This window comes from Glycine soja, chromosome 19 (genome assembly GCF_004193775.1).
Source record: "Glycine soja cultivar W05 chromosome 19, ASM419377v2, whole genome shotgun sequence".
Lineage (NCBI taxonomy): Eukaryota > Viridiplantae > Streptophyta > Magnoliopsida > Fabales > Fabaceae > Glycine > Glycine soja.
In genome coordinates, this window is record NC_041020.1 from 34,544,590 (window position 1) to 34,565,930 (window position 21,341).

Genomic DNA, 21,341 nt, shown 5'->3' on the forward strand with positions numbered 1-21,341 from the left:
TTACACCAACCATTCTTGTGTCTCAATAGATATGAAAAGATACAAAATATCATAATCTTTCTTTGTTCTGCTTCGAAGAAGTTCTTCTTCCGTATAGATTGAGAGATGTTTTTTCTTTGCTTTTGGTGGAATCTAAACAGAGTGTGTGCATGTTTGGTGTTAATATGTTGGTCAAGCACTTTAGATTAGGGGTGTGGAAAAAAAAATTTGGACTGTACTGGTTTGAAAAAAATTACACTTCATACAAATGAGGTTCGGTTAACCCAATTGTTTCAACAAAAGAGGTCCGGTTAACTGAACCTCTATAACATTATTTTTTTATTATAAAAAACAAAAGCAGTTTAAAAACCAGTTAAGGATTGGTTTGGTTCTAAAAACCAGTTTAAAACCCATTCGAATCAGTTTAGTTTAGAATCAGTTTTCTACCGCCATTTCGGTGTGGAATCGGTTCACCAAACCAGTTTGCATATTTGCTACATGGTTTGGTTAAACTTTTTTCCCAAATCGGTTTTTGCACACCCCTTACTTTAGGTGATAAACTGAATTTTTGTTGTACATGTTTTGTTAGGGAATATGCTATTTGTTAAAATGTTAAAATGAACTTCTAGTGTTACTCTATAACGTATTATGTATATAATAAAGGTATTTTTGTTTCATTCTAAATCACAATACCAAAGTACATGTTTTGATTAAAGTTTAAAAACTTAAGTTTGAGTTAAACTTTAAGTTTGTAGGCTGAGTTTGCAAAAGCAACCCAAATCTTGCTTTATACAAAATTGAGTTTTTAGGCAAAAAATTTAATGTACAATTGTACTTTGCCATGAAACTAAGTTTGCTCTCCAAATTGAGTTTGGAATACCATAAAAAAAAAACCAAACATGGCCTAACTTAAACCAAGTTCTTGAGTATTTCCCAAATATGTTTCACCTCTTACTGTACAATCTCTTATTTTCTTCGGTTAATAGCAGGGAGAAACGAAGCATTTTTGTAACTAACATTGTTGTTATTTGGTTAATATTGTCTGATTTATCCTACTTTTAATTTCTATAATTAATTGTTAGTAACATTGTTATCAACATTTGATGGTATAGTGTATCAAGGGAAGCTTTGACTTGATACAGAGCTCAAACTAAGGTATTATTCATTTTGGCATTAATTATATTGTAGACTTTTGTTCGATCAGCGATTTGTTGGTCCCAACTCTCTGTCAAACCTATGCAATGTTATGATAACAATTTGAAGTTTGGGAAAGCTTAATTGACTGAGAAATCACTTGTCATGGATTTTGTCCTAATTGCTTGGGATTTGGAAGTGTTGTCTAAGGTGAAAAAATCTCTTCATATTGAGGTTGTTGGTGGTAAAGCAAGTGGATTTTCCCTCAAGCTCTTGTTCTTCTTCCATCTTTGTGTTGTGTGTTCATTGCATGTATTGATGATGAGTAGAAATTTTAATTTCTCTACATGCTTTGTTACTCTTTTAATGCTATATTACTATATGCCTCTCATTTGATGGGATGATTTCATTCACATTTAGAGTTATTCTGGAAGTGTCCTAAATGATGTGTCGGATTTCTCTCTCTCTCTCTTTGCTACTGTCACTTTTGTTAAACATTTTATTGTTACTTCTTTTTTGGCCACCGCATTCATGGACCAATATCATAAGTTGTCCAAAATGAACCATGATTTTTTACCGTTAGATTAATGTTGCTATAGTAGCCATTTCACACTGGATCCTTCACCTCCTCCCAACAATTGCCTTTGTCGTTGCTATCGGAAGCAACATTTTTTTTCCTTGCCACATCCACCCTCCTCTCTGGTGATCTCTCTTCGATCTCATTGAGCTTGACTTTGTGTACTAACAACCTATGATAGACTCCTTATTGTTAGAGTTTTGTGGTCTTAGTTCCTTTGTCCCACATCGCTTGGTTTATAAAACTTGTGTCTCATTAGTGTTATATATAGAGACACCTTGTAAGATTTTAAAAGTGCAAGTAACAAGAAAGTTTTCTTTGTGTCTTCTTTTTCTTATCCTTATTCCTTTCTCTTCTTCTTATTCCTCTATACTAACAACTTGTATCCAGAGCTTTTGGTTACTCCACAGGATTTTCTTAGTTTAGCGGAATTAGTAGGATCCTTCTCAGTTTAAAGGAGGTAGTGGGAGCAATGGCATTAGAAGAGGGGAAGGTAAAGATCGAGAAGTTTGATGGCAGAGATTTTAGCTTTTGGAAGATGCAGATAGAGGATTATCTATATCAAAAGAAGTTGTATCAACCCTTATCAGGGGCTAAGCCAGACGACATGAAGCAAGAAAAATGGAACTTGCTAGATCGACAGGCTCTTGGCGTGATCATATTGACATTAGCCAAGAACGTCACGTTCAACATCGTAAATGAGAAGACTACTATAGGCTTAATGAAGGCGTTATCAGATATGTACGAGAAGTCGTTGGCAGCCAACAAAATATACTTGATGCGCCGGTTGTTCAACCTCAAGATAGGAGAAGGTATCTCTGTAACTAATCATATTAATGAATTTAATACTATTCTTGTCCAATTGGAGTCAGTGCACATTAAATTTGAGGATGGGGTGAAGACATTGATTCTATTGTCATCACTACCGGATAGTCGGGCTACAACTATTACTGCAGTTAGTAGTTCTACAAGGAAGAACACATTAAAGTTTAGTGACATCTGTGACTTGATCTTAAGCAAAGATGTTCACAAGAGAGATTCAGGAGAATCTTCTAGTCATGTTTCCAATTCAGCATTGAATACTGAAGGCAGAGGAATGACTACCCAGAAGGGTCAGAATGGTCGAGGCAGATCAAAGTCAAGAGGGAAAGGTCAGACAAAATTTTGAAGTGACATTATCTGCTAAAATTGTGACAAGAGAGGTCACTTTGCTAATCAGTGCAAGGCACCAAAGAAGAACAAGACTCACAAAAATAAGAAGCGCGATGATGATGAATCCGCAAATTGTTGGTTCGCTGGTCGGTAAGTGTATCGAGTCGCTCAAGTAATATAAAACGGTAAGGCCGAGTATCGTATCCTCAGGGAATTTGTTTCACTCAGACATTGCACATTCAGTATGCAAACATTTATATGGATTAAAAGCAGAACAAATATCAAGTTGGCTTCTGGACTAAAATCTATTTAAACATAAATTAAATATCTAACTTATGAAGGTGAAAACTATCAAGTAAAAAGCGTTGGGTAGTTCTACTGAATTTCTCTTGATGTTTAATGTGTATTTTTCTCTATTTAACATTATCCTAGTGTTCTTATGCTGAGAAGTTACTCAAACCAAGATTCCTCTAGTGAATGAGCCTAACTCTCTTTAAAATTTATCCTTGATCCCTCAACAAACTTAGTCTAAAAGAGTTGCATTAAGCCTACAACATAATATGAACTAGATCCTTGCACTCCATTCCTAGACATACAGATTTCTAGCTTGCTCAACCAAGTTATAAGGTTTTAAAGCATTTCCCAATGCTAAAAACCCTAACTATACATACAAATGGGTGCCACAAGCATGTAAAATAAGCATAGACAGAAGCAATGAATACATAAAAATAACATTAAATAGATAGTGAAAGAATGTTACATTAAGGTTTTCAGCAAAACTCCCCAACAAAGAGGCTTAGCCTTCCATTACAAGTAATGCAATTTCTCAATACAGGGAAGGAATAGTTTTGAATGAAAGAAAATGACAAAGGATGGTTGAGGATCTCCTACAACCTCTAAACCCTAGACTTCACTCACTTCTAACCTAAGCTCTCTCAGCTGCTTTCTTTCTGTCTTCAGTTCTTCCAAAAATGTGTTTTCTTCTGAAATTCCGCCAACCTTAGTGTTATAAAGGCTCTTGGACTCTTTAGCTTCCAAAGGCTCGCTTAGCGAGATTGGCTCGCTAAGCGAGAGTAAGTGGATTTTGGCTTAGAGAGATTGGGCGCGCTAAGCGCAAGAAGAGACAACGTCCTCGCTGGGTGGGCTGGCTGCGCGCTGGGCGAGCACATCTCTGACTTATCCTCTTCTAGGGTTTCCCAACCCACAAAGCGAGTTTTATGTCTCGCTAAGCGGATGCCACTTGCTGAGTGGATCTGCCTCGCTAAGCGAGTCATCAATTACTTGAACCTTCTCTTCTTTGGCCTGAAACTGAGTCGGATTCAACATTAATTAATAGAATGGGAGTATCTACTCTATAAAATCACACTAAACATAAAAATATGTACAATTTCTACAAAAAGAACCATAAATTGGAGGTAAGGCACTATTTCCTTGCAAATATTCAACATAAAACTAACTCATGAATAACGACTAACAAACTCCCCCAAATTTACAGTTTTACTTGTCCTCAAGCAAAGAAATAACAATTTACTTGTCCTCAAGTGACAGAATTCACAGTGATTAACCAAAATTGTGTTTGTTCCAAATTATTCAATCGCATGAACAGAGGTAATTAGAAGTACTTCAACTAACAACCCTTCACAAGATAAACAGTATTTCAAAGATATGAACATGTTCCTTAAGCAACACAAATGAAATAAGTTAGCAAATAAGACAGGTATCAAGGAAGGTTCATCAAGCTCAATCCTCACGGCCACTGCTTCTCTCAAAAGCACAAGTGTTTAAGGTAATTCTTCAAATCAACCACCAACACAAGTCTCAACCTTTGCATATCATCTCATGCCATACAATCACAAACACACAAATTGAATCTGAAGGACTTTCTTGGCTTGTAATGGGGCAGGGCTACAAACAATTCATGGTTTTTCTAGGATGCAAAACTTAGGTTCTAGGAGAGCATTCATCCTTAGATCATTTTTTCCCTTTAATTCCCAGCTTCTATTGATATGCCACAAGTATAAAAGGCACTTAGCTCAAGCAACAACACACACAAAGCTTTACTTATTCTTGAAATTTTCATTTTCTTCTCTTTTTTATTTTATTTTATGATTACTGCTTCTTTATACAATTTTCTGTGGTTGTTGCTTACCTTACTTGCGATCAACATCACCCAATACGCTCCCCCAAATTTGGGACAAATTTGACTTGAACCACAATGCTCTCTTATAACCTAAGGAAAGGTAAATGGAGATTATAATTTCAATCAGGCTTAGGGTTCAACTCATTCAATCCAATTCAAGCTCAACATGGGTGCAAGGGTTTCATCATTCATGATTAGGGTAAGGCTATTTGGCCAAGTGGCTAAATCAATCAATCATGGCCTTCATCATTTCCAAATCATGCACTCATTCAGTATTCAGAGATTAATGCAAAAATCGATACTTGATGCTATTCGTTCTCTGATAATTTAAGTTCACACAACTCACCGGGTTATAGCCAATGATTTCCTTCACTATTTACCTGTCAAAAAAACTAACATTTCACTCTCGCCCTTAATTCATGTTCTTTCTCTTCTAACTACCGCATACTTATTCAAGGCATGTGATCTAACATCGCAATTCACTTAATTCATGCAATCAATCCAATTTCAAACCAATCAACAAACACCAAAAATTTAAACCAAAACATGTTTCAAAAATCAAACCATTGCATAAAGTTTAAAAAACTATAAGTTGTTCCAAAAACTATAGAATTTGCAAGAAAATAAATAAGATCCTGTCTTCAATCCTCCTGTGCCGGTGCTAGATCATCCTGAGGAGTGGAGGGGGCATCCTGAGCTAGCGTCAGAATATCCTGTGCTAATGTGGGCCAAGGGTCCTAGGTGCTCTGCGCTGCTGCCATATCTGCGAAGTAATCAGTGTCAGTAGTGCCGTCTCCCTCCGAGTGGCCTCTAAAGGCGTGGCGGTAGGCGTAACCTCTAGAGTCTCCTCCGCTGTCGCCTCCGGCTCTGGCTGCAGCTCCTGGGCTGTAGGAGCCTCACCCTCGCAGGAGAAGGCTGGACTCCTGGCCAGGCCACCTGGGCCATGAAATCCTCCATGCTGATGATGGGCTGATGCTGAGCCAAGTCGTGAATGCTCTACATCACCAGGCATAAGCCATGGTGAAGGCTCTGCTGCATCGACACCAAGACGTCTGAGCTCTGAGCGAAGGGGCTGGAGGGTGCTGTGAGTGCTAGAGGTGCAGGAATAGGAGCTAGTGGTGGTGCTGGTGCTGAGGTAGAAGCTGGAGCAGAGGTAGAGATATCAGAGGGTCCCCGAGCCCGAGTCTTGCGGGTCCTCGGAAAGGTGATTGTGGGATCATCCGGGTTCCAACAGTTCTTCTGGATATATGCCAAATTAATTGTAGGGCTCAGAGACTCAAATGTGAGAAAGTCAGAGACTACTCCTCTGGCTATGCACAAGGCAGTGATCAAAGCAGGGAAGCCAAGCTGAGAGGAGTTGGACTAGGCCATCTGTGAGATCCGGCTTGAGATGATGGAGCCTAAGTCCATGTCCATCTTCATCACCAACCCATACACTAACCTCGCCCTGTCCATATTAAGATCAGACATATGAGAGGTGGGGGCGAGGTTAGACTAAGACAAGACGCTCCAGGTCTGAGCTAATGTAGTGAGGTCCTTCCTCAGAAGCTTCCAAGGTGCACCCTCAGTGTTCAGAATGAATCCTCGCCCTAGGATGCATAGCTTGGATGCAAGCTCCTGTGGGTCTGGATGAGCATGGCAGAATTTGGAATATGTGGAGTACCGCTCCCCTGGCTCCAAAACCACTGGGGCCTCCAAGAATGTGTTAAGCATCTCAGCATCAAACTTTATAAGCTTGCCCCACACTCTGACTTGCCTGGGGGACTTGTCTTCAAGATCAAACAAGTTGGCATAAAATTCCTTGACCAGGGCCACATCAATGCGACCATTAGGATGCCTGGTCAAGGCTTTATGCCACCACCTCCTTTCAAGCTCCTTCTAGAACTCGTCATACTGTGTCATGTACAAATCCACATTCCACTCGGGGAGGATATTCCTGGAATGTACGTGCTGCTTGTACATCTCCCAAGCGACCTCAGAAACAAATCTAGTCATATCATAGGGTACATGAGGTCGGGATGTGGATAATTTCCTCTTTCTGGAGGCCATCTGCATCAAAAGAATCACAAGAAAGAAAGTTAGATAGGTTTTATTGAATACTGAAATTAGAAAAATAAAACAGAAAAAAGGACTGGGTGCTTAGCGAGATAGACTCGCTTAGCACGCCTTCAGAAAATAACATGATACGCTTAGCGCGTAGGGCACGCTTAGCACGACTACTGAAAAATATAGACTCTGGCTAAGTGAGACACCTTCGCTTAGCTGAAACAACACAGTGGCTAAGTGAGCATGGCTCGCTAAGCCTTATTCTTCAACAGAGAGCTAATTGCGCTTAGTGAGACAGACTCGCTTAGCGCGACACACTAAATGGGCTTAGTGCCAGTGGGCGCTTAGTGCGACTTAACTACTGGAACATAAATGGCTTAGCGAGCAGGCTCACTAAGCCCAATTCTAAAATAGAAAAGAAATTGCGCTTAACGAGCATGACTCGTTTAGCGTATGAACAAAATTCAGCAAAACTAAATTGCCTTAAGCTTAGCGAGACAAACTCGCTTAACCCAAGCTTATTCAGACTTCAGAGGCATGATGGCTTAGCGAGCGTGGCTCTCTTAGCCGCAACTAGAATGCCAAAAGCCTCTATGACTCAGACCTAACTAAACTAACTCGCTAAGCGCATCATGCCGGCTTAGCGAGTTGATACGAACTCTGAAATTAAAAACTTGAAATATAAATGCTCGCTAAGCCGTTGTGCAGTGGCTTAGCGATTTCATGCATATATGCATAAATTTAAACAAAAATGATGAACTCACTTAGCAGGGCAAGGCCCGCTTAGCGTGTTCATCTGAAAACCCAGAAACTCATCCAAAACAGATGAACTTGCTTAGCGAGCAGGCTCGTTTAGCGAGTACATCGAAATTTCCAGAAAAAATTGGGGCTTCGAAGCCTCAACTCCCTAGCCACTTTTAGACATAGGAAATCTAAGCAAAGCCCCTACAATCAACCTACATTATATGCTAAACTGAAGCCCTAACAACATACAATCAAACAACTAACTACTCAACAACAACAACACAGAATCAAAAATCACAAAGAAAGTAAAGTGTCTTCTACCCTAGGGTTCAAAATTGAAATTAAAAAGGAAGAAATTGGTACTTACTTGGATTGCAGAGAAGTGAGAGAATTCAAAAGCAAGAAGCAGTGAAGCAGAAAATGTAAGCATAGTGCAGTGAAAATGCCAAAGATTGCAAGGAATAAAAGTGTGGAGGTTTTATGTTTGTGCAAAAGTAATTGCCTAAGGTAGTTATGTTTTATTTTTGGCAGTTTCGATTGACTCGCTTAGCGCGGGTGACTCGCTAAGCGAGCACTCAGTGACATTTGAATTTTTCAGGATTTTAACTCGTGCACTTAGCGGGACAGGCTTGCTTAGCCCAATTCAGAAATTAGAAAACCCGAGAAGGTTTTGGGCTCAATGCACAGGTGCGCGCTTTGTGAGTTATGCAGCTTTGATTGGTCTGCAACTTCCGCTAAGCGGGACATGGCCAACTTAGCGGATTAAATGCCTCAAGATGAAGTAATGGGGTCGCGCTTAGCGTGATGGTCTTGCTTAGCGCTATGCCATTCCAGAGAGAGTTTTGGGCTTAGCAGGTATGACCCGCTTAGCTCAATTGACATGGGGTCCAGGCAGAGAGCTATATGCGCTTAGCGAGACGCTATGTCACACTCAGTGAGCTGGCTCGCTTATACCTATTCCATTAAATGCAATTTCAGAGAGGTTTTTGGGCTTAGCGCAATTGTCTCGCTTAGCGAGACCCCTTCAGCCAATGGGTGGGGGTTGGAGCGGTTAGCGATAGATGCTACTCGCTCAGCGCATAGGGTACGTCTCGCTTAGCGCATGAGGCGAGCTGAGCGAGTGGATGACTGGAAATTTTTCTAAGTTCTTTCCTCATCCAATGCTTCAGTGAAGCTTTTGCCAACCCCTCTATCATACAAAACATGCTGACTATCTTACTCTAGCAATCTCGAATAAGTTGAAACCTAACTATATGCAATGATGAACAGAAAATAATGATTGAGAAAATAAAGAAAAAGCTGGGTTGCTGATGAGGACATGACCAAGAGCAAGGGCAAGGATCCACTTGAAGGACTTGGAAGGCCTATAACAAGGGCTAGAGCAAGGAAAGCCAAGGAAGCTCTTCAACAAGTGTTGTCCATACTATTTGAATACAAGCCCAAGTTTCAAGGAGAAAAGTCCAAGGTTGTGAGTTGTATCATGGCCCAAATGGAGGAGGACTAAATGACACCACTTTGTCTCAATTTTAGAGTGTTTAGTTTGTCTAAATAATGGCCCAATCCTTGTAAAGTTGGCTGACCAAAAATATGTTTTGGGTTAATCAACTAAAAGGGCTTTAGTAAGGTTTAGTTCAAGTTGTAATAAGGGCCCAATTGGCAACCTAGGCATCAGTCTTTTGGGAGATCAAATGGTGGCTGACTTGTTGGCTGTTGGGGGTGACTTTTGGTTGCCACAATTTCAGTTACACTCAGCCATTAAGTTTTTTTTAATTCCCTAGGTTAATGACATTAAGTTATTTTAATTCTAGGTTAGTGGGTCATTACTAAAATCTGTTGTAAAGCTTCTATATAAGCTGAACCATTTTATCAATAAACATAGGTTGAGTTTTATTCAGAAAATTAGAGTTTATCTCTTTTATCTTAGTGAGACTTGAGTGATTCTCCTAAATTCTTGAGTGATTCAAGAACACCTTGGCTGTATCAAAGGACTTTCACAACTTTTGTGTGTTGCCCTCGCTGGAAAGAGTGATTCTTTCCTTCCTTTCATCTTCAACCTTGTTCTTTCAAACCACAATTCCAGAAAATCCACTTCTGCCCAGAATTATCTCGTGACCATAACTCCCGTTTTACGCACTCAAATTAAGTGATTCTTGAGCCTAAATTGAATTTCAAGACGAGACCTTTCACCTCGTTTTGGAATCACCTCATTTGGAGCCCTGTAGCTTGAGTTTTTGCCATTTCTATATTTCTGTCCAGCCACCACTTAACCTATGTTTTCTCATCTCATTATTCCATTTTATGTCAAGAACCACCTTATTAAGACTCACGAAATTAACCACCTTATTCGTCATCCTTTCCTTAATCAATTTCCGCATTTTCCATCAAGGTTTAATTTTAGACGATCCTAAGTCAGCCCTTGTGCCATGAGGGTTCATATTAGTTGCCTCCCAGTAAGCGCTTCTTTAATGTCACTAGCTTGATGTATGTTACCTCTAAGGGTCCTGTAATTGTAGAATGGTGGTTAATCTCTCAATGTTCCCACCATGTTATAGCTTCAATCTCTGGCCATTCATTATCCATGTTCTATCAGGAGTTTCTGATCGAGGGTCAAATAATTCCACTGCTCCATAAGGCTTGACATCCTTGATGGTGAATGGTCCAAACCATTTAGACTTTAACTTGCCTGGAAACAGCTTCAATCTTGAGTTGAATAGCATAACTTGTTGGTTTGGCCTAAAATCTTTCTTTAGCAGCTTCTTGTCATGATAAGCTTTCACTTTTTCTTTGTACAGTCTTGAAGACTCATAAGCATTCAATCTTATCTCTTCCAGCTCCAAGAGTTGCAACTTTCTCTTTTCCCATGATAGAGACTCATCAAAATTAAAAAATTTCAAGGCCCAGTATGCTTTATGTTCCATTTTTTACTGGCAAGTGGCAAGCTTTGCCATAAACCATTTGAATTGGAGACAGGCCTATCGGGGTTTTGAAGGCAGTCCTGTAAGCCCATAGTGCATCATCCAGCTTGCTTGACCAATCCTTCCGAGTGGAGGCCATAATTTTCTCCAGGATCTTCTTTAGTTCCCTGTTGGAAACTTCAGCTTGACCATTTGTTTGTGGGTGATATTTTGAGGCTACTTTGTGTGTGACATGATAATGGCCTAGCACCTTCTGCAGTTAACTGTTGCAAAAGTGAGAGCCCCATCACTGATTAGGCTACTTTGTGTGTGACATGATAATGGCCTAGCACCTTCTACAGTTGACTATTGCAAAAGTGAGAGCCTCATCATTGATTAGGACCCTTGGCACCCCAAAGCGAGCAAAAATATTCTTCTTCAAGAACTTCACTACAGTTTTGGCATCATTCTTTGGGGCAGCCACTGCTTCAACCCATTTGGAGACATAATCCACAGCCACAAGGATATATTCATTGCCAAAAGATGGAGGAAGAGGACTTACAAAGTCAATTCCCTAACAGTCAAAGACTTCCACTTCCATTACATTCTACAAGGGCATTTCATTTCTTCTAGAGATTCCTCCTATTCTTTGACATTGATCACATTGGGTGGCATGTTCATGAGCATCTTTGATAAGTGTTGGCCAAAAGAATCTTGATTGGAGGACTTTGGCTGCTGTTTTGTTTCCACTGTAATGACCTCCGCATGGTGAATTATAGCAATGCCACAATATGCTCCTTGCTTCTTCCTTTGTTACACACCTTTGCAAAAGGTTGTCAGCACCAATTTTGAACAAATGTGGGTCATCCCAGACATAAAAGCGGGCATCATGCAAGAATTTCTTCCTTTGCTGCCAAGTCAAATCTTTTGGAATGATTCCAGCTGCCTTGAAGTTGGCCAAATCAACAAACCATGGCCTTTCATTCACCATAAACAGTGGTTCATCAGGAAATTCATCTCTTATCTCTAGCTCCTTCACAGTCACCTCTTCATTGACTAATCTTGACAAGTGGCCAGCCACAAGATTTTCAGATCCTTTCTTGTCTTGGATCACTAGGTCAAATTCTTGAAGTAATAAAATCCACCTGATTAATATAGGCTTGGAGTAAGCTTTATTCAGCAAATACTTAATGGTTGCATGATCAGTGTAAACAATAACTTTCGATCCCACTAAGTATGATCTGAACTTTCCCAAAGCATACACAATTGCAAGCATTTCCTTCTTTGTGGTGGCATAATTCATCTGGGCATCATTTAAAACTTTGCTGGCATAATAAATAGCATGGAAAACTCTGCCTTTCCTTTGGCCCAATATAGCACCTACAGCATAATCACTTGTGTCACACATGAGCTCAAATTCTTGGCTCCAATCTGGTGCGGTATTAACGGGTGCAGACACTAGATTGGTCTTTAGAGTGTTGAATGTCTTCAAACACTCTTCATCGAATAAAAACACAACGTCCTTATTGAGCAAATTACTTAGTGGTTTGGCAATCTTTGAAAAGTCTTTTATAAACCGCTTGTAGAACCCAACATTCCCTAAAAAGCTTCTCACTCCCTTGACATTCACTGGAGGAGGTAGCTTATCAATTACATCAATTTTAGCTTTATCTACTTCAATCCCCCTCATAGAGATTTTGTGGCCCAACACAATTCCTTCTTGAACCATTAAATGACATTTTTCCCAATTAAGAACAAAATTTGTCTTTTCGCATCGTTGCAAGACTCGCTCTAGATTTGCTAGACAACAATCAAAAGATGAGCCAAAGACAGAGAAGTCATCCATAAACACTTTGATACATTTCTCCACCATGTCAGCAAATATTACCATCATGCATCTCTAAAAAGTTACAGGAGCGTTGCAAAGACCAAAGGGCATTCGTCTATAAGCAAACACACCAAAAGGACAAGTGAATGTTGTCTTTTATTGATCATTTGGGTCCACAACAATCTGATTGTAGCCAGAGTATCCATCTAAAAGGCAATAAAATGATTGTCCAGCCAGTCTTTCAAGCATTTGATCCATGAATGGAAGTGGGTAGTGATCCTTTCTGGTAGCATCATTCAATTTTCTATAATCGATACACATCCTCCACCCAATGACGGTTCTTGTGGGGATCAAATCATTCTTCTCATTTTGAATTACCGTCATGCCTCCTTTGTTTGGAACCACCTGTATAGGGCAAACCCATGCACTGTCTGAAATAAGATAAATGAGACATGTTTCTAGCAATTTAAGTACTTCCTTCCACACTTCTTCCTTCATAACCAAATTCAATCTTCTTTGCGGTTGTCTTACAGGCTTATAATCAACTTCCATGTTGATCTTATGCATGCAGCAAGAAGGGTTGATTCCTTTGAGATCAGAAATGTGCCATCCAATAGCTGCCTTGTGTTTCTTCAGAACTTCCACTAACTGAGATTCCTCCTCCTTTCTTAAAGAATTGTTGATGATCATTGGACTTGCTTCATTTTCTCCCAAGAACACATACTTCAAATGCTCTAGAAGAGTTTTTAACTCCACTTTGGCCTTTTTTGCCAGAATGTCCTTCTTCAATTCTTCAAATACAACTTTTTCAGAAGGACTTTCTTCTAAACCTTTTAATTCTTCCAAACAGTTCTGCAATTCTTTTTCTTCCTCCATTGTCATACACTACATAGTATTAGTCAATGCTTTTTCCAATGGGGACTACAGCACCATGGCTCTAGCTACCATGTCTACCTTAAAACAGGTCTTGTGGTCACTTGGATGCTTCATGGCTTCAAACAAATTGAATGTAACCTTCTAGTCATCCACACTCATTTAAAGATTATCTTTCCCCATATCAACCACACAGTTGGCTGTTAACATGAACGGACGGCCTAAAATCAGCGGGATTTCAGAGTCCTCTTCAATGCCAATTATCACGAAATCTACAGGGAAAGTAAATTGACGCACTTTGACCAGGACATCCTCCACTACACCATATGGCCTTGTAATTGAGCAATCCGCCAGCTGCAATGTCATTCTTGTTGGCATGATTTCCAGCTCTTCAATCCTTCTGCACATGGATAGAGGCATCAAATTAATGCTAGCCCCTAAGTCAAAAAGGGCTTTTCCAACTGACACAACACTAATTAAGCAAGGGATTGTGACATTCCCTGGATCCTTGTATTTTGGTGGAAGTATCCTCTGAATAGCAGTACTACAATTTCCCTCCACCAGAATATTATCGCTCTGGATGGATTTGCCCTTCTTGGTCAGCAGATCTTTGAGAAATTTGGAGTAGAGTGACGTCCGTTGCATGGCTTCTCCAAATGGGACAGTTATCTCCAATTTCTTGAAGATATCAAGGAAACGAGCAAAGTGTCGTTCCTTGTCCTTCTTAGATGGCACCAAGGGATATGGTGCTTCCTTCCCTGTACATGGAACAACCTCCTTCTTCTTTTCCCTGGCCAACTCACTTCGAGTCTTCTTCTCTTCCTCATTTTTTTTTCATTTTTCTCATTCTTTTCTTCTTCCTCTTCACTTATTTTTTTTCTCCCTCATCTGATCTTCCTCCTTTACTTTTTCTCCCTTAGCTTCTAACTCCTTTTCCCCACTAGTCCTACTCTTATCTTCCACCATGGTCTCCATCTTGCTTCTAGTCATGACAGCCTTACATTCTTCTTTGGGATTTTTCTCTGTATTAGCTCCAAAACCTCTAGAAGAATTCTCAGCTATTTGCTTAGCTAGCTGTCCCACTTAAATCTTCGGGTTCTTGATAGTTGACTTAGTGCTCTTATGGTTGGACATTGAAACTTGCATGAATGGAGCCAAAGTCTCTTCTAGCTTAGTGGTCCTCTTGTACAAGCTAGGCCCTTGATTCTGAGGTCTGTTGGATGGTCCTCCTTGGTCTTTATTGAACTGATTCCCTGGATGTGACCTCCATCCTTGCCCCTGATTTTGATTGAAATTTGCACCTTGCTGGTAACATGAAAAACCGCCTTCATGGAATCCTTGTCTGTTTTGATTCCCCATATAATTCACTTCCTTTGCAGCATCATCTAGGGGTATGAAACAACTAGATTTATGTGCTCTTCCACATATACTGCAACCTCCAACCTGCATAACTGCTGAATGGGAAGGTTGAGCCACTTTTAACTCTGTTGGCAGCTTGCTAAGTGTCTCTGTGAGTGATTCTAGCTGCTTAGCTAGCAGCTTGTTTTGTGCCAACAGTGCATCTTGTGAAGAAAGCTCTAACAGGCTTCTTTTGGTGGGAACATGAGTTCTATCACACAAAATAACATGATCACTAGCAGCCATATTCTCAATAAGTTCCATTGCTTCTTCAGAGGTCTTTAACTTAATATTTCCCCTAGCAGAAGCATCCAACAATTGTTTGGACTGTGGTCTCAAACCATCAATGAAAATGTTGAGCTGAATGGGCTCGGAGAATCCATGAGTCAGTGTCTTTCGTAGCAAGCTACGGAATCTTTCATGTGCTTCACTCAAGGATTCATCTGGAAACTAATGGAATGAGGAAATAGTTGCCTTGCCTTCGACTGTTTTTGATTTTGGGAAGTACTTCTTTAGAAATTTCTTTACTACTTCTTCCCATGTCTTTAAGTTGTTCCCTTTGAAAAAAAGCAGCCACCTCTTTGCTTCTCCAACCAAAGAAAAAGAAAACAAGCTGAGCCTCACTGCATTTTCTGGCACCCATGCAATTTTCACTGTATTACAGATTTCTATGTATGTTGCAAGGTGTGCATAAGGGTCTTCATTTGGCAAACCATGAAACAAATTTCCTTGAATTAGCTGGATCAAGGAATGAGGATATGTGATGTTATGAGCTTGAACTTCCGGCCGCACAATGCTTGTGAAAAATTGCGGCACGATAGAGCTAGAATAGTCCTCAAGAGTAACCCTCTATGGTTGATCTTTCACCATAATGTGTGCTTCAGACGCACCAACTTCGGATTCCCTCTTGCAAACCTTTTCTCCTCCTTTCTACATTGTTTCTCCTGCAAGTAGCTTCAATCTCCAAATCTAGTGGAGCTAAATTCCCTGCTGAAGAATTACCTCGCATACAAGAAGCACTAAACAGAACAACAGTTAACCAAGTCAAGAGAAAAAAATTGAATTCTAACTACATATTCACAAAATTTATTAAAGAATAAAGAATAAATGTTTTCAAACTGAATTATAATATCTAAGTGGAAATAAAATCCCCAGCAACGACGCCAAAAACTTGTTGGTTCGCTGGTCGGCAAGTGTATCGAGTCGCTCAAGTAATATAAAATGGTAAGACCGAGTATCGTATCCTCAAGGAATTTGTTTCACTCAGACATTGCACATTCAGTATGCAAACATTTATATGGATTAAAAGCAGAGCAAATATCAAGTTGGCTTCTGGACTAAAATCTATTTGAGCATAAACTAAATATCTAACTTATGAAGGTGAAAACTATCAAGTAAAAAGCGTTGAGTAGTTCTACTGAATTTCTCTTGATGTTTAATGTGTATTTTCCCTCTATTTAACATTATCATAGTGTTCTTATGCTGAGAAGTTACTCAAACCAAGATTCCTCTAAATGAGCCTAACTCTCTTTAAACTTCGTCCTTGATCCATTAACAAACTTAGTCTAAAAGAGTTGCATTAAGCCTACAACATAATATGAACTAGATCCCTGCACTCCATTCCTAGATATACAGATTTCTAGCTTGCTCTACCAAGTTCTAAGGTTTAAAGCATTTCCCAATGCTAAAAATCCTAACTATACATACAAATGGGTGATCAAGCCACAAGCATGTAAAATAAGCATAGATAGAAGCAATGAACACATAAAAATAACATTAAATAGATAATGGAAGAATGTTACATTAAGGTTTTCAGCAGAACTCCCCAACAAAGAGGCTTAGCCTTCCATTACAAGTAATGCAATCTCTCAATACAGGGAAGGAATAATTTTGAATGAAAGAAAATGGCAAAGGATGGTTGAGGATGTCTCCTACAACCTCTAAACCCTAGACTTCACTCACTTCTAATCTAAGCTCTCTCAGCTGCTTTCTTTCTGTCTTCAGTTCTTCCAAAAATGTGCTCTCTTCTAAAATTTTGCCAACCTCAGTCTTATAAAGGCTCTTGGACTCTTCAGCTTTCAAAGGCTCGCTTAGCGAGACTGGCTCGCTAAACGAGAGTAAGTGGATTTTGGCTTAGCGAGACTAGGTGCGCTAAGCGCAAAAAGAGACAACGTCCTCGCTGGGCGGGCTGGCTGTGCATGGGGCGAGCACATCTCTGACTTATCCTCTTCTAGGGTTTCTCGACCCGCTAAGCGAGTTGTATGCCTCACTAAGCAGATGCCACTCACTGAGCGGATCTGCCTCGCTAAGTGAGTCATCAGCTACTTGAAGCTTCTCTTCTTTGGCCTGAAACTGAGTCGGATTCAACATTAATTCACAGAATGAGAGTATCTACTCTATAAAATCACACTAAACATAAAAATATGTACAATTCCTACAAAAAGAACCATAAATTGGAGGTAAGGCGCTAATCATGAATAACGACTAACACAAATGCAACAATTGATGAATTTGATGATGCATTAATTTGCAGTTCGGATAGTCCTGTTGATTCATGGGTTATGGACTCAGGTGCGTCTTTCCACACCACTCCCTCTTAAGATTTATTGTCTAACTATATTTCTGGAAGGTTTGGGAAAGTTTACCTTGCAAATGGAAAATCTCTTGACATTGTCGGAAGAGGTGATATTGACATCAAGACCTCCAGTGGATCCCTATGGACATTGCACATTGTCAGACATATTCCTGCCTTAAAGAGAAATTTAATATCTATAGGGCAATTGTATGATGAGGGGCATTACACCACTTTTGGAGATGGAGTTTGGAAGGTAACAAAAGGCAATTTCGTTGTGGCTCGTGGAAATAAGCGAGGATCTCTTTACATGATTGCAAATGAGGATATGGTAGCAGTTACTGAGGCTGTCAATAATTCAACCCTATGGCATCAAGGACTTGGACACATGAGTGAAAAAGGAATGAAGCTTCTGGTGACAAAGGGTAAGCTATCAAGCCTGAAGCATGTTGATGTTGGTGTTTGTGAACATTGTATCTTTGAAAAGCAAAAAAAGGTTAGCTTCTCAAGGGCAGGGAAGACTCCTAAAGTTGAATAGCTAGAATTGGTGCACACAGATGTTTGGGGGCCAACCCCAGTAAAATTTGTTGGAAACTCATGCTATTATGTCACCTTTATTGATGACTCTACCAGAAAGGTATAGGCTTATTTTCTTAAAAATAAATCTAATGTGTTTTCTGTGTTTAAAAGGTGGAAAACAAAAGTTGAAAATCAGATAGTTCTAAAGGTTAAAAGTCTAAAATTTGACAATGGTCGGGAGTATGATAGTCAAGAGTTTAAGGACTTCTGTTCAAAACATGTGATCAGAATGATTAAGACAATACCAGGAACACCTGAGCAAAACAGTGTTGCAAAAATGATGAATAGAACCTTAAACGAGAGAGCGAGGTGTATGCGGATCTAATCTGGCTTGCCTAAAGCATTCTGGGCAGAAGTAATAAACACCACAACATATCTCATCAATAGAGGACCATCAGTTCCTTTGAATTATCAGCTGCCCAAAGAAGTATGGTCTGGAAAGGAGGTAAAACTTTCACATTTGAGAATTTTTTTTGTTGTGTTTCATATATACTGATAGACTCTAATAGTAAAAATAAATTGGATTTGAAGACGAGGAAGTGTTATTTTATTGGTTATGGATCTGACATGTATGACTACAGGTTTTGGGATGACCAAAACAAGTTATCAGAAGCAATAATGTCACTTTTAATGAGAACTTATTCTATAAGGACAAATTTTCTACAGAATCTACATGTGCAGGTAAACTGTCAGAAATTTTTGAGTAAGCAACACTTGAAGAAATTTCAGAAAGTGATGTAGCCAATAAAAATCAGAGTACAGGCGTAGAGTTTGAGTCATAACCAGAATCATCAACTCCTCCAAGAAGATCTAGCAGAATTTTAATACCACCAGATAGGTATTCCTCTTCATTGCATTATTTGTTGTTAACTGATGCTGGTGAGCTAGAATGTTTCAGTGAGGCTACATAGGGGAATGACTCTATTGAGTGGGAGCTAGCAATGAAAGATGAGATGACATCCCTTCAGAAGAATAAGACGTGGTCTTTAATTAAATTGCCATAAGGAAAGAAAGATTTACAGAATAAGTGGGTCTATAGGCTAAAGGAAGAATTTGACGGTAGAAGAAGATACAAGGCGAGACTTGTGGTGAAAGGGTTTTAGCAGAAACAAGGAATTGATTTCATAGAGATCTTCTCTCCAGTTGTAAAGATGACTACAATCAGAGCTATTCTGAGTATTGCAGCTATAGAGAATCTTCACTTGGAGCAGTTAGATGTTAAAAATACATTCTTGCACGAGGATTTAGAGGAAGACATTTATATGATCCAACCAGAAGGTTTTGAAGTGCCTGGCAAGGAGAATCTTGTGTGCAAGCTTCATAAAAGTTTATATAGCTTGAAACAAGCATCGAGGCAGTGGTACAAGAAGTTTAATGAGTTTATGAGCAACTCAGGATTCAACAGATGTGACATGGACCATTGATGCTACGTTAAGAAATATACTAATAGCTATGTTATCCTTGCCATGTATGTTGATAACATGTTGATTGCAGGATATAGTATGACAGAGATTAACAGGTTGAAGCAGCAGTTGGCAGAAAACTTTGAAATGAAGGATCTTGGTCCATCTAAAAAAATCATTGGTATGAGAATTCTTAGAAACAGATTAGAAGGAATTTTGAAGTTGTCTCAGGAGAAATATATACAGAAGTTGCTTTACAAGTTTTACCTTGAAGATTCTAAGACCAGGAATACCCTTTTGGGATCTCATTTGAAGTTTTCAAAGAAGCAATCTTTACAGACAGATGAAGAAAAATGTTACATGTCAAGAGTACCATATGCATTAGCAGTCGGGAGTTTGATGTATGCTATGGTGTGTACCAGACCTGACATAGCACATGCAGTGGGAGTTGTCAGTAGGTTCCTATCAAATTCAGCAAAAGAGCATTAGGAAGGCGTAAAGTGGATACTCAGATATCTAAAGGGTACTTTAGGGATGTGTTTGTGCTTGAGAAAGGCTACATTTTTACTTTGAGAGGTACTACTGTGAGTTGGAAGTCTAAACTTCAACATAGAGTTGCTCTCTCAACCATGGAAGCCGAGTACATAGCTATCTCAGAAGCAGCTAAGGAGATGATTTGGCTAAAGAATTTTCTCAATGTATTAGGGAAAGAACAAGATAATGCTTCAATGTTCAATGACATTCAAAGTGCTATAAGTCTTGCTAAGAATCCAGACTTCCATTCTAGATGCAAGCATATTCAATTAAGATACCATTTTATCAGGGAGTTGATAAATGATGGAGACTTATCTTTGCTGAAGATCTTAGGATCAGAGAATCCAACAGATATGTTGACTAAAGCTGTTACAAATGACAAGCTGAGGCTTTGCATTGCCTCAGTCAGCCTTCGAGGATAATTAAAGTTGAAGGCGCTACATTAGGTAAAGAGTCAATGAACTCATTGCTTACAAGGAGCTACTAGAGTTTGTAACTTAGACCCCAACTGGGAGAATTGTTAGAGTTTTGTGGTCTTAGTTCCTTTGTCCCACATCACTTGGTTTGTAAAACTTGTGTCTCATTAGTGTTATATATAAAGACACCTTGTAAGCTTTTAAAAGTGCAAGTAACAAGAAAGTTTTCTTTGTGTCTTCTCTCTCTTCTCGTTATTCCTTTCTCTTCTTCTTATTGCTCTATACTAGCATCCTTCAAAAACTACACCACTAACATCTTCAAAAACTAGTGAACGATTTTCGTCAATACAGTGGCGGCAGCATTGGCCATGATGATAGCTTCACTAGCTACGCCAGCGGCACTAGCGTCTCTGGCAAAGGGTCATTAATGGAGTCAAGGTGTTCAATGATGATGCACTCAACGCTTTTCTCCCTTTTCAATTGATTCTTCTATTTTCACTTGCTTGTTAAGGATGCATTTTTCTTAATGTTCCAAGTTGTTTATAAGAGGTTGTGTTTTCAATTTGGATCTTTGTCCCCGTTTTCCTTCTTTTTTTGTTTAAGTGGGGCTGTTGGTTTATTTGATTCTAGTTTAATGTCAATTGTCAAAGGTTGTCCCATACCTGCTTCGGTTTTAATGATGTTATGTAAAATCTCCAAGGGAGTTATGAATGATATGTAGCGATTTTGAAATTCTTGGATGTGGAATTTTGGTGGTTTGAAAGGGATAGGGTGCCATTGCAGTAAGGGAGAAGGGAGAGGGTATCACTGTTATTAGAATAGATGAGGGAAAAGGGAGAGGAAGAAAGAAGAAAAAAAAATAAGAATTTACTAAATTTTTAGTCGTGAACTTTTTGAAATTGAGTTTTCATCCTTAAACAAATATTTGACTGGTCAATGTCCATACTCTTTTACTCCATTACCTATTTTCGTCCTTTTTGTCTATGTTGCCATTATCTATTGGTGTGGATGTACAACAGTTAAGTACGTATGTGTCACGTGGAGTTTGAAGTTGACATGGCATATTAGTAGA

The 21,341-nt window shown here is 39.3% G+C and overlaps 1 protein-coding gene across 1 annotated transcript; it reads right to left on the bottom strand.

Moving 5' to 3' along the window:
- Positions 1–13,529: 13,529 nt before the first annotated feature.
- Positions 13,530–14,357, bottom strand: LOC114398777. Its single transcript, XM_028360926.1, has 2 exons — positions 14,274–14,357; positions 13,530–14,189 (listed from the first exon to the last, which is right to left on the bottom strand). Exons 1-2 carry the CDS (start codon positions 14,355–14,357, stop codon positions 13,530–13,532), a joined length of 744 nt encoding a protein of 247 aa, XP_028216727.1.
- Between the last annotated feature and the right edge of the window lie 6,984 nt (positions 14,358–21,341).

Excerpts from the sequence above, each read along its gene's own strand:
- LOC114398777 (XM_028360926.1), bottom strand. The coding sequence starts at position 14,357 with ATGACTAGAAGCAAGATGGAGACCATGGTGGAAGATAAGAGTAGGACT. Across the intron at positions 14,190-14,273 it reads TAGAAGCTAAGGGAGAAAAA|GAAGAGAAGAAGACTCGAAG; the intron begins GTAAAGGAGGAA and ends AAAAAAAATGAG.